This window comes from Pinus tabuliformis, chromosome 1_2 (assembly GCF_031772625.1).
Source record: "Pinus tabuliformis cultivar Carrire ecotype Pingquan chromosome 1_2, CPIR1, whole genome shotgun sequence".
In the NCBI taxonomy this organism is placed as follows: domain Eukaryota; kingdom Viridiplantae; phylum Streptophyta; class Pinopsida; order Pinales; family Pinaceae; genus Pinus; species Pinus tabuliformis.
This window is the reverse complement of record NC_142298.1, coordinates 378366467-378380836: the sequence shown is the minus strand read 5'-3', so window position 1 is coordinate 378380836 and position 14370 is coordinate 378366467. Positions and strand designations below refer to the sequence as shown.

The window sequence follows — 14370 nt, the reverse complement described above, 5'->3', positions numbered from 1 at the left end:
TTGGAAAATTTCAGACGCTGTCGAAATGGGACGTGAGCTTGAATAAATTAAGTGGCATTATCCCAGAACAGGTGTAATAGCCAAAATTGGGCGAAAGAACGGATAAAATCCATTAATATCGAAAGCATTAATCTGTTGAAAATATGACGATGGAATGTGATGCGTTTAAAACATCAAATTCCATTAAATGCCGTTAATACCCGTAGGGCGTCGCTGCAGTGGAGGCGGGCAGGCTAGACGGGCAGAAACATCGGGTCGCCAGATTTTTGTAAGATGTAACATGCCATCGTATGCATGGATGCATAGTGTGAGGGACCGCGACGACAATGACGTAAGGAGGAGGGATCGTGGGAGAAATCTGTAGTGTAAGGCATCACATTAATGTATCAATAGAGGTGGAAATAGCTTTCGCCTTAAAAACCCACGCCAAATTTTTAACCACATTCTTAAATAAAAACAACTTACACGTCACTATCATCATCTGTGTTTAACTTTTAATTAATATCAATTACAAATAAAATAAAATAAAAAATCGTTTACCATACCTTACTTAATGATCTAAAAGATTATTAAACACATTATTCTGAACTCTATTAAATATATTCTAATTAATACATTAACCATCAAATATACTTTTCGTATCTTTAGAAAAATATTTTGATTCAATTCGGCACTTAAAACTTTTATTACAGATTTGACATACATTGCCTCCTTGACGGTGGCTAATAATAATATGTACAACAAGGCTCTGCCGACCTACGTGCTTCACGGTGAAGTTTCTCTTCAGGATCGTCCTGTACTCAAACCAGTGTGATACAACTCATTACATAGGAAATTGTTAATCCTGTGGAAAATTTTAAAAAGCCATGCATTTATGTGGAGAGGTATCAATTTATCAAACTTTATTCCACAATCTTTGATTTGCAAAACTAGATTAATCCGTATGATTTTGAGCAGAGGAATGGATCCGATGAACTGTCCCATCAATCTAGTCACGGGTTGTTTGGCCATGAAGATTGGTATCCTATGTTTGCCCATATTTACTTGTTCGAAGCTCTACCCTTTCAAATTTGCTTTCCACTGCATAGTTTCTGCTAGGCTTGTTGCTGATATTTGTTTTTCACACCGTCAAAGTTTGCTGTGCACAGCATAATTTTTGCGGGCATTGTTGCTGCTTGAGAAGCAATATGTGCAAAATCGCCGATCCAACTGAGAAGGGTGTTTGGTGGAAAGATGACACCAAGTGGGTTCTATATTCTCCAGAGGATGCAAGAAAAATTCTGAGAGCAAAGAAGAATGGGGACTCAAATATTACGTTGGGCTCTGTTAAATCTGCCAAGTACCCTTCAGGAAAGCTTTATGCCATAGACCTGGTGGCCATGAAGCAAACCAATGTAAACACTGGCTTCTCCAGAGATATCAAAATCATCAATTCTTGCCCTACTGATGATCAGGTGAGTATATATACCCTTCAGCTCTTTTGGGTAATGGTTTCTATGGGATTTTTAAGAGTGTGTTCTTGGAACAATATCTTTGTTTCTTGAAACAGGAAGATGTAGAGTCTGATGAAGAAGATGAATTAGTCACATTCTCTCGTCCTGTCCAAGTTGAAGTGATTAACCAGAGCAGGAAATCTGATAAGATCGTCAAGATGGTTCCTTCTGTCACTGTAGACCTTGAGAAATTGACTTCTCAATGCCTCCTGGAGGATGAGTGCAATTTGGTTCTAAAGCTTCCCAGGGCTGCAGCTGCCCAATCGGATCGCATCAATTCCCTCAGCAAAAAGGTGTGCATTCATAGATTATGAAACTTTATGATTCAGAAAGCTTGAATTCATTTTTTGTTTTAATTATTTGGGCGAAGTAACATAAAAAACTTTGGAGTTACAGACTCTGGAGTTGCTGCTAGAGAAACTTACTAGCAAGGACTTTATAAAGATTGTGGTAAGACATAAGATGCGGAGCAGAGACTCTGAGTTGGTGTGGAAGGTCTGTCCCTGTCAATCATATGTCATAGGCCGAGTGGACAACCCCTCCATGTATGGTCGTTTTCTTACCCAACTTTGCAAGATGGCAGAGGATGATCCCCTCTTTGTAGGTAAGGAGGATTGAATACTATCCATGATTCCTGCAATATGTTGGCATATGACCAGATATCCAATTTGTTACTGAATTTCTCTGGTGTTAATTGCAGATCATCTTTACAGCATAGCAGAGAAAGGGTTTAGTACAGAAGGTGATTCTGTTGAGTACTTGTTTAACAACGGAAGGCGACTTACTAGAGTCTTGCCATTGCCAAGTGAAGGAGGTAGGGTATCTGTATATCTAGCCATATCAAAATCTGTACAGGAGAGAAGGGATATCCCACTGTCCAAAGGCGATGCATTGCATCTGGCCGAACTAGTGTCTGTGGGTCATTCTGGCTATTCCTACTGAGCAATTCCTTCACGAGTATATGGCTAAGGTACTAATTATTTTGCTTTTGGAACATATTAGAGAGTGTGTAAATTTCAAGTGAATGTAAACGCTTTTTATATGACTCTGGAAAGCATGGAAACCAAAGAGAAAGTAGTAAAGGTGAAGTTATGATATGGTTTTGAGTGGATAACTTCCATTAAAAGATACAGATGACTAGTGATTTCCTCTCGACGAGTTATGTCCTGTCCATACAAAGTATGTGGAATTAGATTAGAATAGATTCAGATTACTGGTTTTTCCTGTTCCCTGTTTGAATGGTTCGCTCCGAATTAGTTCAATTATGCTGTAGGGGTTGCTGTAATGGTGGTTTATATGTCTGTTTGAATATTTTGTTCTGAATTAGTTCAATTATGTTCAGGAATTTTGATTTTTAAATAAATGAGTGAACACAGTTTGATTTTAGAAGAATATTTTTCTTCTAATATATTATCTAGGTTTTTTTAGAAGAAAAAAATGCTGGCTTTTATATATATAATTAAAAGTTTATTAGTGAGAATACATCAGAAAAGACTGATTGGCCAAACAGGGAATAAGATGTGCACCAGTACATACAACTGAGAGAAGATAGACATATCAATATACAAACATGCATGCTTGTATATCTGAATATAACATCTGGTTTAGTAAATCCTTAAAACACAAATCCAAAAATGCAAAAACAGAGCAAAAAACTGTGGCATCTGTCAGCCCATCAGAATGTTTGCTAAAAGATCAGAAAACTAGTAAAACAGGATCCATTTTTATGGCAAGTTGATCTGGCCTTCCTCTCTAATGAGATGATCTATTATTAGTTGGTAATGCATGATACCATATTGTCCTTGTAGACCCCCATTAGACAGTCTGTCCGCATCCTTGTTGTCCTCTCTGTATACATGTGTCATGGAGTAGGAAGAGAGAGAGGCCAGCACATGTTTAATCCTGTTAATCCATCCAGTTAATAGAGATGGGTCAAATGCAGAGTGTCCCTGTATTTCTGCTATGGAAGGTTTGGAATCTCCATAAACTTAATAGAGGTGGGTCAAATGCAGAGTGTCCCTGTATTTTTGCTATGAAAGTTTTGGAATCTCCATACATGTTGACGATATTCAAATGTTTCTCTTTGGCAAACCAGAACAGCCTCTAAAATGCCATGATTTCACCTCTTATATTAGTGCCAAAACCTCCATTTAAATATTTAAATAAGGTCTACTACATCATCTAAATATTTAAATAATTTTTCAATTTCATTTCTATATCTAAATATTTAAATAGATTTCAAAGATTTATATATATATATATGAGAAACTCCCGGAATTTAGAATGTACCTTTACCCGTTATGGATAAAAGTTATCTAATATCTTTAATAGGAAATGAAGAGAGCATTGATTTCGAAATTAGATTAATCATATCTAAATAGTGTTTGCATTGGGTTAGGGCTGTGATGGTTGGTATAGCTGTCTTACCCAATGAAATTCATGTAATTTTATCAATTATATAATTATAAGAAAATGTTAATTAATATATTTTCTTCTAAATAAATATTATAATTTATTAAAAATTTAAGATAATATTAAAGTTTTAGATATAACAAGTTTAAGATAATATTTAAATAAATAAAAATTTCATTTTCTATACATGTAATTATTTATTTATAAAATATGTATCATTTATTTATAAACTATGTATTATTATATATTCAAATAAGTTTATCTTTATGATGTATATTAATCCTATTTATTAATGTGATTGTGTTAATATGTATTTATTGGATTCTTCATATCATTTATTTAATATATTCTAATATGTTTTTATGAGATTGTTTAGATCATACGCTGTAATTGTTATTTTGAAAGTGATTGTTGTTTCTGTAAAATTGCAAACCATGATAAATATCTAGATTAAGATATTTGTTTAAATTCTAAATTAAATGTGTAATATAATTCAAGTTATATAAGATATTAATATCAAGATTTTTGTAATGTTAAAACATTTAAATTGATAAATATGTTGTGATGTATGATAAATTAAGATTGAGAATGAACAAAGTTAAAGTTAATAGTGAAGGATTATTTATACAAAATTGGTTTTGAGTTGATAATGTCAAACTGGGTAAATATTAAATATTATTGATATTTAATAGTTTTGAAATATATGTTTTATAGTACTAATAACATATAATTTTATTTGTTTTTCCTTGTAATCTTTAGTGAATGCTTTAGATACTACACATTTTGATCTCCTCATTATATTGATATTATTTAATTAAAATTTTGATGTGATATTTTTGGCACTTTAATTTAAATTTTGCTCAATTGATGTGAATTTCTTAATATTTTTTTTTTAAATTATTAATATTGTTTAAAATTATTATATTTTGAGAATGCTTTTTTATTCATGTAAAATTGCAAACCATGATAAATATAAGGTTAAGATATTTGTTTAAATTGTATATTAAATGTGTTGTATAATTAGAGTTATATGATATATTAATATTAAGTTGTATTTTTTTTTAATTTTAATTTTATATTTATTTATTCATGTTAAACATTTGTTTAAATAGTTTGATAATTGTGTTGTGATACATAATAAATTAAGTTTGAGAATGGATGAAGTTAATGTTATTAACTAAGGATTATTCATAAAAATTAGTTTTGGGTTGATAATATCGAATTGGGTAAAATACTATTGATACTTAGTGGTTTCAAAATATATGTTTTATAGTACTAACAACATTTAATTTTAATTTGATTTAATACTTAATTTTATTTGTGATTCCTTCTAATTTTTAGAGAATGATTGGAGACTATGCATTATGTATGTTTTCATTGTATTTATTTGTGATTCCTTGTAATTTTTAGAGAATGATCGGAGACCATGCATTATGTATGTTTTCATTGTATTGATATTACTTCATTAAAATTTTGATGTGATCCTTTCTACACTCTAATTTAGCTTTTGATGAATGGATGTGAAATTTTTAATAATATATATATATATATATTTTTTTTTTAAATTTTAATATTATTATGGTATTATTTAGTAAAATAATTGTGATAGAAGTTTAAGTAAGTTTAAAATTGTTGTTTTGTTATTTAAAATATGATATTTTTTAGCAAAATATTATATTAATGATTTTTTAAAGTATATTTTAGTAGAAAAATTTATTGAAAATAAATTTAAAGAATATAAAAGAGTAGTTCCATTTAAGTTTAAAAATGTTGTTTTGTTATTTAAAATATGATATTTTTTAGCAAAATATTATATTAATGGTTTTTTAAAGTATATTTTAGTAGAAAAAATCATTGAAAATAAATTTAAAGAATATAAAAGAGTAGTTCCATTGAATAGAGCTTAAGGTTTATGTTAACTTGGTTTTCATTAAAAGGTTTCACTTCCAATATGGCACATGTTGTTACACACACCACAAATCATTCTTCAATATTTTATTGATCACAAGAATTACAAATATATAGGCCATAATGCATTGACTATGACACATCTGAATCATGATTCCAATTCACAACATAGGAATAAGTGATTTTTAAATTAGTGCCCAGGGACTCACAATGACAATTACACATGACATGGAAGCATTACTTCCAACACCATCCCTTAATGTTCACATGGAATACATATTACAACATTAATTAAATATATATCCGAGTCGTCTTCATCGGCATACACATCCACTTTGGAATCTCGCAAACATTGCTCTCTCACCACCACATCTTTGAGTTGTCACTTGATCTCCATTTAAAATGTAACTGTCTTTGACCACTGTTCATGAACTTTGCAGGATAAATAATATTGACAACCCTCGTCGGGGCTTTTGCCATAAGAGCCATCAAGTAATGAGCCATCCTATGGACCAACCACCATTTGTTCGATATATCGTGTTTGACTATCAGTTAGTTGATAGGATGGAGGTTTGGATATTGAATGTGTTCAAGAGCTAATCAAACAACTTGACTTTACATAAGAATTGATATTTTGGACACTGGGGCTTCTAGTTTAAGAACCATCAACTTTTTTTATAACTAAAATACAAGAATTGACGTTTCACACATATAAGAACCACACAACACCAAAACAATCTTACATTTTTTTTTAATACTACAAATAGCAATGATAAAATTACAACTTTAGCCAACACGAAATTAACATAATATCAAAAAAATAAAAATTGGGAGAGCAATCTCTGCGATTTCTAAAGCAGCACAAAGTTCCGCACCCATAAGAGCTTCCCACAAGAGAAACTGAATATGGAGCTGCCCCACAAAACCTCTACAACACTGGATCAGGGAGCTGCTTGATTTCAATATGATATATGAAATCCACCCATTTGGACTTCTCTTATATCAACACTCGTCAATATATTATTACCCAAATGCTTCCACAAACCAAAAATAATTTTATTTAAACATTATATGGATTTGAAGGATGATGACGAAATTAGTGGTGCGCTTCTCCTTAAAGAAAATTCATAAAATAAATTAACCTTCACTTACTCCTCTTGTGATGACTAGCGAGACTAACCTCACACCTCTCCTTCGATTGGAACTGTGTTGTGAATATTCCTAGGGCACATAGAAATTCTTAGTCACGGTATTCACTGATAGCAACACACTACTGCTCCCACTGCGGTCGTTGTTCTAATTCCCATGCATTCCACAACATTTGCATTCAGTGTCCAAAACACCAGCCACAACATTAGCAGCGAGTTCCTCTCTTGCATTGGAGAATGTCTACATCCTGAGTTGAGTTACCAATTCTTCGGATGGGGTGAAATATGATCCGTTCAGCATCAGATCTCCATCCGATTTCCCAAAGGCTGGCGAAGAACCAAAATAATTTGCAGAGGCATGGACTGTAGAAATGGCGGATAAATACCCTGATCCAGAAATTTTTAGTGGGCAACGCTTTGGGAGAACATGTACTTTAAAGAGGTATGCAACCACGATCGATGGTGTCCGCACAGGTACATTAAACAACATCAAATTTGTTCAACAATATCTTCAAAAAAAAATGCTCCACAGAAGTTGACACCAAAAACCATATATACGCTGAAAACATTGCAGAAATGATCAAATATGGCCAAGAAATTGGCAAAAAAGCAGCCTGAATCAAAACCATAGCCAAATTAACTGCTTGACCTACAATGAATGATTGGCTTTGTGGAACTCCAAATCTACATAACCACACCCACACACGTCTAAATAGGGAGAAATAAATCTCACAACAAAAATCAACTATCACATATTTATATTAATCTATGTATGTACAGAACAATAATGCTCAAGACTTTCTTACATCTTTTTGGCTTTTCGGCAAGGGAATGAAGCCAGATTCGGCTCTAATATCATAGTAGAAAAAGAGAAGAGAGAGCATAAAGTGATTATACAACACAAATCACTCTTCAATATTTTATTGATCACAAGAATTACAAATATAGGACATAATACACTGATCATGACACATCTGGATCATGATTCCAACTAACAACATAGGAATCAACAGTTTTTACACTGGCCCCAACTCACAACCTAGGAATCAACAGTTTCTAGATTGACCCTAGGGATTCATAATGACAACTACACATGACATGGAAGCATTACTTCCAACAGGGTTGTTTCATTATCCTTGAAGATTCCAATGAGAGGGGAACTATGAAATCTACCATATTGTGGTAAATCATCAATTCATTGTATATATGATTGAGCAACTTTGACTTTTTAACTTAATAATTTTTTTGGTTTTGATGATGCACTGTCTCTACTAATAAAGCTATTTCTTTGTTTTGACTTTCTTCATTGACTCATGTTTGGGTTGCCACCTCAACTATGCCCTTTGCTTGAAAGGAGATGATTTCTTTAGTTATTTATAGGCTTTTAAATTGGGATACATCACAAACAACTCAATGCTCTCACAAGGTGGTTTTTAGATTACACGAACTTTTCAACATGATAAATTTCAGTGGTATACATGTCTCATCAAGCTTACAACACCGTTGACTTAGGTACATGCATTTCTCATACTCCATCCATGGAGATACTAGGGACGCATTCAAACATTATCTAGAATCAATACACCGACTCAAACAAGATACACAATGTGCGACTCACATTACAATATAGTCTTTGAGTCTATTCCACAACACTCCCAAGATTTTAACTTTAATTTTCCATTGTCATTTGAGTTTTATTCTTGTCATTTTCTCAAGCATTATCAATGTATGACTCACATTACAATAGAGTCTTTGAGTCTATTCCACAACACTCCCAAGATTTTAACTTGAATTTTCCATTGTCATTTGAGTTTTATTCTTGTCATTTTCTCAAGCATTATCATGAGTTTTTCTTTTCCACTACTTGAAATATCACATCTTCACAATGGGCTTTTTTATTCTTCCTTTTCTACTTTTATACAAAAACTTATTATAAATGCTTGAAAACCGTTCATAATTGATGTCCAAATAAAAGGAAATCCATCTCTCGAGATACATGGGTGCCATTTGCTATACTTGCTAGTTCTCTAGGAATCCATTTAACCTACATGGTTCATCAACATGTTAAACTCTAGCTAACTTGGTACTAGTCTTCTCAAATTTTGAGATTAATCCATTTCACATTTCACCCTTAATCAAAAGACACAATTCCTTGATTCCACATCAAGTTTAAATATAAGTCCACTTGCCACCCTTGTACTATCCAAGTGGTTGATTCCGCAATTTGATATCACATCCTTCCTATAAAAAAGATACACACTACATGATTACATGTGCTACCAACTAATGCATGTAGGATAGGACTTACAAAATACTCGTGGAAATAAACTTTCCTATGGGTAAGTTTTACATTTTGGAACAAAAACTTCTTGGTTGTTGGGTACAACCAATAATGCACCTCTTGCTCAAGTACATCATTTCCTATCAAGCACAACAAATATTAAGAATGTTGTACAAAGGTTACCATCACTCCTTGTAGCATATGCCCAAACATATAACTATATTCACTTCATCAACATGCATTGTGTCTACTTTAGTTCATTTATGGAGTCTTCCTTTTGTTGTACTTCATCACGACTCTTATCTTTCACTACTTTTCTTTTTTGTATTCATCATGGCTTCATAATATTTAGTAGTCAATAATTCTTACAAATAAAGCTTGTCTGCTGTGGGAATGGCTAGTTCCAACATAGACTTGAACTCATGAAAATAGTTGGCTAGACTAAATTTCACTACAATGACAACATCTTTTTTTCATTCAGAGTTGCAACAATGTATTTTAGTGGCATAACCTTTGGCTTTGACTCACTTTGACTTTGAGATGACTCATTAATATTCAACCTTAACTTGGAATTCTATGACTCAACATTACAAAGAAGACGCCAACTTTCATGTGACTGTGTACTTTAATACATCATTCAAACCTCAATTTTTTTATAACTCCCCCTTTTTATTTTAATAACTTTGGGTAACTTTAATATGCTTAAATTTTCAAACGAGGCAATTAAATATCCATTGCTTTATATTAATGAAATTTCCTTAAGTCATGTTGGCTAGGGTAGTGGATTCTTTCCCTTTCAGAGAGTTTTAACCATGTAAAAATATTGGTGTTATGATCTTCGATCTAGTTTTGTGAGTGGTTATTGAAGGTGTTTGGGTATGGAATACCCCATTTTCCTGAACACCATTGGTGGATTTAGAAGCATTCCACCTCACCTATTTTAATAATAAAGAAATTGTAGCCTTATCAAGCACCAATGTCTTTATAGTGATTCGAATGACCATTACCAAGTTGTCTTATGAATTTGGAAATAAAACAAAAGGATTATACAAAAATCCTCCTCATCCATCATATTCACTCCCACTGGGATCCACTGGTTCACAATAGTGTTAAGTGCTTTATGATGCTCAATTACAGATTCACTATTACCCATTCTCAAGGAAAACAAATTTTGATAGAAAAAGTTTATTAACCAAGGATTGAGTTTGATACAAATCCCTTGAATTATTCGAGAGAGTTTTCACCACTTTTTTTCTTTAGAAACATGTAATAATGTTGGATCAACCAAATAGAGTTTGATAAGAATTATTGCTCCTCTCCAACACAACACATTCTTCATCTTTTATACTAGTGGATTTGGTTCCAAATATCGAAACCCATAGATCTTGATCTACAAGAAGATCCTCCATCTCGAGATTCCACAACTCAAAGGTAGTGCAACTAAACTTATCCATTTCTAATTTAAACATGCTCACCATTTCATTTCACACAAACTCCCATTCAAATCAAGATTAGATGAACAAAACCTTGTCCCTAACACCTTGGATTTGAGGTGATGAAGGTTTGATACCAAATGAAAAGAAGTAGAAGTGTGGAATATGCTTCCTATACTAATCAATGGGAGAAGAAAGTGCATAAATTAAATAAATGTCGTTGTAGTAATAAACAACATAAAAATAATGTCAATTGGGTTTATCTCAAGTGGTTGGGAGGAATGATTGTTGTTCTCCCCACCCAACTTCAATTCACACGAGTGCTTTAGTGAGCTTTGTTGTAATGGCTTTGAGCCTTGTTGTTTAGTTTGAGTAGTCACTCTTGGAATGAAACATGTATATTCCTCACATGGAATACAAAGACATTTCTCATGAATAAAAAAAGAGAAAAACATTCAACAATTAGACAATGATTTCTCAAGGAAAATCCTTATAAGAGAATATCCCCATGCTCTAAATCACACTCAATTTATAATTCAACAACTAAATGGTTACAATACATTATAGAGTCTTCATGCTTTCAATAAGAATGTTTGGTAGTGGCATAAGGGTTCTAGAGATTTTGATAGCATGATAGCAAGCTAAAACTCACACTCTATTTTCCTCCAAACTTGACACTCAATAAATAGGAATAACAAAACCATAAACCAATTATGATATTCCAATTATACATGTTGGAAATCACGAACAATTAATTGGCCAACAACTACTACTAAGCATTCATTTCTTGTTAATAATTTGTATTTATACCTTGTTGCTACTTAGTGTTTATTCCTCATGATTGCTCAAGAATTATTCATTGTTATAGCTTAACAATGTTTACCTACACCACTATAGGTTTCCAAGGTGTATGACACAATTGTCCCAATATATTTGTGTCTCAATTTGTTGGCATACTTAAATTGTGAAGTATTTATTGATAAATTCATGAGGGCATTAAAGAATTGGAAATGATGCTAAGTTTTACATGTTTCTCTAACCAAACAAATCCTCTCATTTCTTTTGGCCAAAAACATGTATTTTTATACTATTTTGTCTTGTACATAACCCCATATAGGTTGCAATCCTAAAACATATTGTGCTCCAAAGATGCTCCTATAAAGTAAGGTATGCACATTGATAGTCAACAAAATTGACATTGCTACAAAGAGCATCGAAATCCCATGCACTATGTCACATGGGTCAAGACACACAACCATGCTACATGTTTAGGATCACTAGAGGAAGAGGATGTTTATAATCAATAGATGAAGAGGATGGACATCGAACACCATTTTCCTTATGTTCATTAGTGTCCTCCACATGTAAAACCTAAATATTTCTAATAGTGACTTCCCACTATATCCTTGGTTCGAAAGTGCATATGTACATAATTAAATTGAAGCTTTTCCCCATTTAGGAGCAATATTTCCTCTACTTGTGCTCCCTCAAAAATATTTTGATAGAGGATGGGTTCACAAATAATTAATGATATAACATTACCCACTTGTTAAGTATTTCATAAAATGAATAGTGTGGGGTTCATAAAAAACTATAATAGGGGACCTAAAATTGTTGAAATTCGTATGTATAATAGAATTTTCGAGCATAATAATTACTTGTGACTTGTTTATTTTTAATTTTCCTTTAGCATTTCTTTATTCATTAGGTCATCAATAAATTATAAAAATATAATGCAGAAAAGACAAGAAACACCAGAAATTAGGCCAAAGGCTAGGGCAAAACCCACAAGCGGAAAACCCATCCATCCTTGCCTTGTAGATTCTTTGTCAAAAAGAGAAATCCAAGTTAAACAAACTAGTAATCCAAGTGTCAAGTCAGCTCTCCAAACTCTGCCTTCTTGTAACTCGCATCACTAGAGATAATAGTCTTTATGTAGCTAGAATTACACATAGATAATAACCTTCCTATAGCTCACATTACATAGAGATAATAGCCTTCCTGTAGCTCAAATTACACATAGACCTGGTCCATAAAAATAGATTGCATGACATAGAGATTTGGTCCATCAAAAGCTCGCATGTCACAAAGGAATATTCTTTAGAAAACTTGTATTAACATAGACAAAAGATGTCACAAGAAGCTCGCTTTACTTCAAAACGTGTGACTCAGATTTCCATGTCACAGTTGCAAGTTACTCTTCCACAAATGATCACCAAATTGGTTTTCCAAATGGTGGAGGATAGGTGCCAATATATAGTTGTTCCCTCATTCAAAAGGAAATATCTTTTGGGTAGGTCGACTTGTCTTCTAGAGTGCTGACTTGCAAAATTGGAGGACAAATGATGCTTTAAAAAAAAATCAAATTTGCTTCTTTTACAAGAGTCATGAAGAACATTCCCTTTTACATTTTTCTTTTGACCAAAATAAAGCATGAAGAACATGCTAGAGAATAATAATTTTTTCTCCTTTTGTTTTTACATAAAATATATAATGATACAAGTACAATGACAATTATGAAGACCGACCCTAGTTATAGTTTCAACTCTCCCTCTTAAATAGAGAGGTATTCGTAATGACTCATCGAGATATTCTCAAGTTGAAGACTTTTATAAGAAGGGATATGGATTGATATGCATCAACAATGGTAACATCATCATAACCAACATTGTCAAAATACCAAGTCCTTGACAAGTAAGATCTATCTCTCCACTAGATCAGAGCACATTTATGGGAGGCATTCAATAAGACACCACCGCCTCTCAAGGAACATACCCCACCTAGGTTCACCAAGGTATGTCCTCACATGACCATTTCCTAATCCACTTTCACAATAGTTGACACAAGGAAATTATATTAGTCACTTGGACCATTCTTATACTAGATCATTGTACTTGACTTATGATTGTTAGTCCTGGTCAAAACATAGATCTCAAGAATGTCGGTATCTAATGCTTATTCAATCAACTATTCTCCATACCCATGTTCATGTACTAGACTTCTGACTATTAGTCTTTGACATAGTACATGACACATTGAGGATGAAGGTGTCTATCCTCACTCCATGCCAAACAAGGAAGAGATATCCATAAGCCCAATATTGTCTAAAAAATACCTATCCTATCCCATAGGAAAGGGCGACATCAATGTATCAACTTCTTGTTCATCCGTGGAGTTCCATTTTAGCTTGTCAGCTCCATTCTACATCATGTCTTGAATCATAGTGTGCTTCGACCTTCTAGGTTATCTGACAATCTCCATATAGAGTATCACGACTGAATCTAGCTCATCGTCAAACAATGCATCAAACATTTTATGGGACCAAACTACTTCATAACTAATTGTACAAGCTGCCATATCTTCTAGCTCTGCAATGCAACAGAAACCTACTTCATGCTCTTCAAAGAAAACACACCAAATTCCATGAATAATGTCTCTACTCATCATTAGCACTGCCAATCCAATTTGATCAAGTCTCAAGTTGCAGTGTAAGATCCTTCATGTCAAATTCTACTTCCAGCGCCCTTTGAAGTCAAAGTTCCTTTCTTTGACTCATGATTCCTTCTATCCCAAAGTACGAGGTATTCTCTAATCACGAGGCTCCTTAAAAAAATCTAGAGTAGCTCTTCTAACTGATACAATTATCTTAACATGTTCCTCTTCCTCTTATTGGGAGAACCTTCTTTGCTTTAATG

At 33.1% G+C, this 14370-nt stretch overlaps 1 protein-coding gene across 1 annotated transcript; it reads left to right on the top strand.

The window, feature by feature from the left end:
* The first annotated feature begins 946 nt into the window (after positions 1 to 946).
* Positions 947 to 2713, top strand: LOC149205955 (uncharacterized). Its single transcript, XM_089393600.1, has 4 exons — positions 947 to 1454; positions 1550 to 1786; positions 1890 to 2097; positions 2194 to 2713. Exons 1-4 carry the CDS (start codon positions 1188 to 1190, stop codon positions 2433 to 2435), a joined length of 954 nt encoding a protein of 317 aa, XP_089249726.1. The 5' UTR covers positions 947 to 1187; the 3' UTR covers positions 2436 to 2713.
* The last annotated feature ends 11657 nt before the right edge of the window (positions 2714 to 14370 follow it).

Bases quoted from the DNA above. Each gene is read 5' to 3' on its own strand.
- LOC149205955 (XM_089393600.1), top strand. From the start codon at position 1,188: ATGTGCAAAATCGCCGATCCAACTGAGAAGGGTGTTTGGTGGAAAGAT. The intron at 1,787-1,889 runs GTGTGCATTCAT...TTGGAGTTACAG, and splicing joins TCAATTCCCTCAGCAAAAAG to ACTCTGGAGTTGCTGCTAGA. The intron at 2,098-2,193 runs GTAAGGAGGATT...TGTTAATTGCAG, and splicing joins GGATGATCCCCTCTTTGTAG to ATCATCTTTACAGCATAGCA.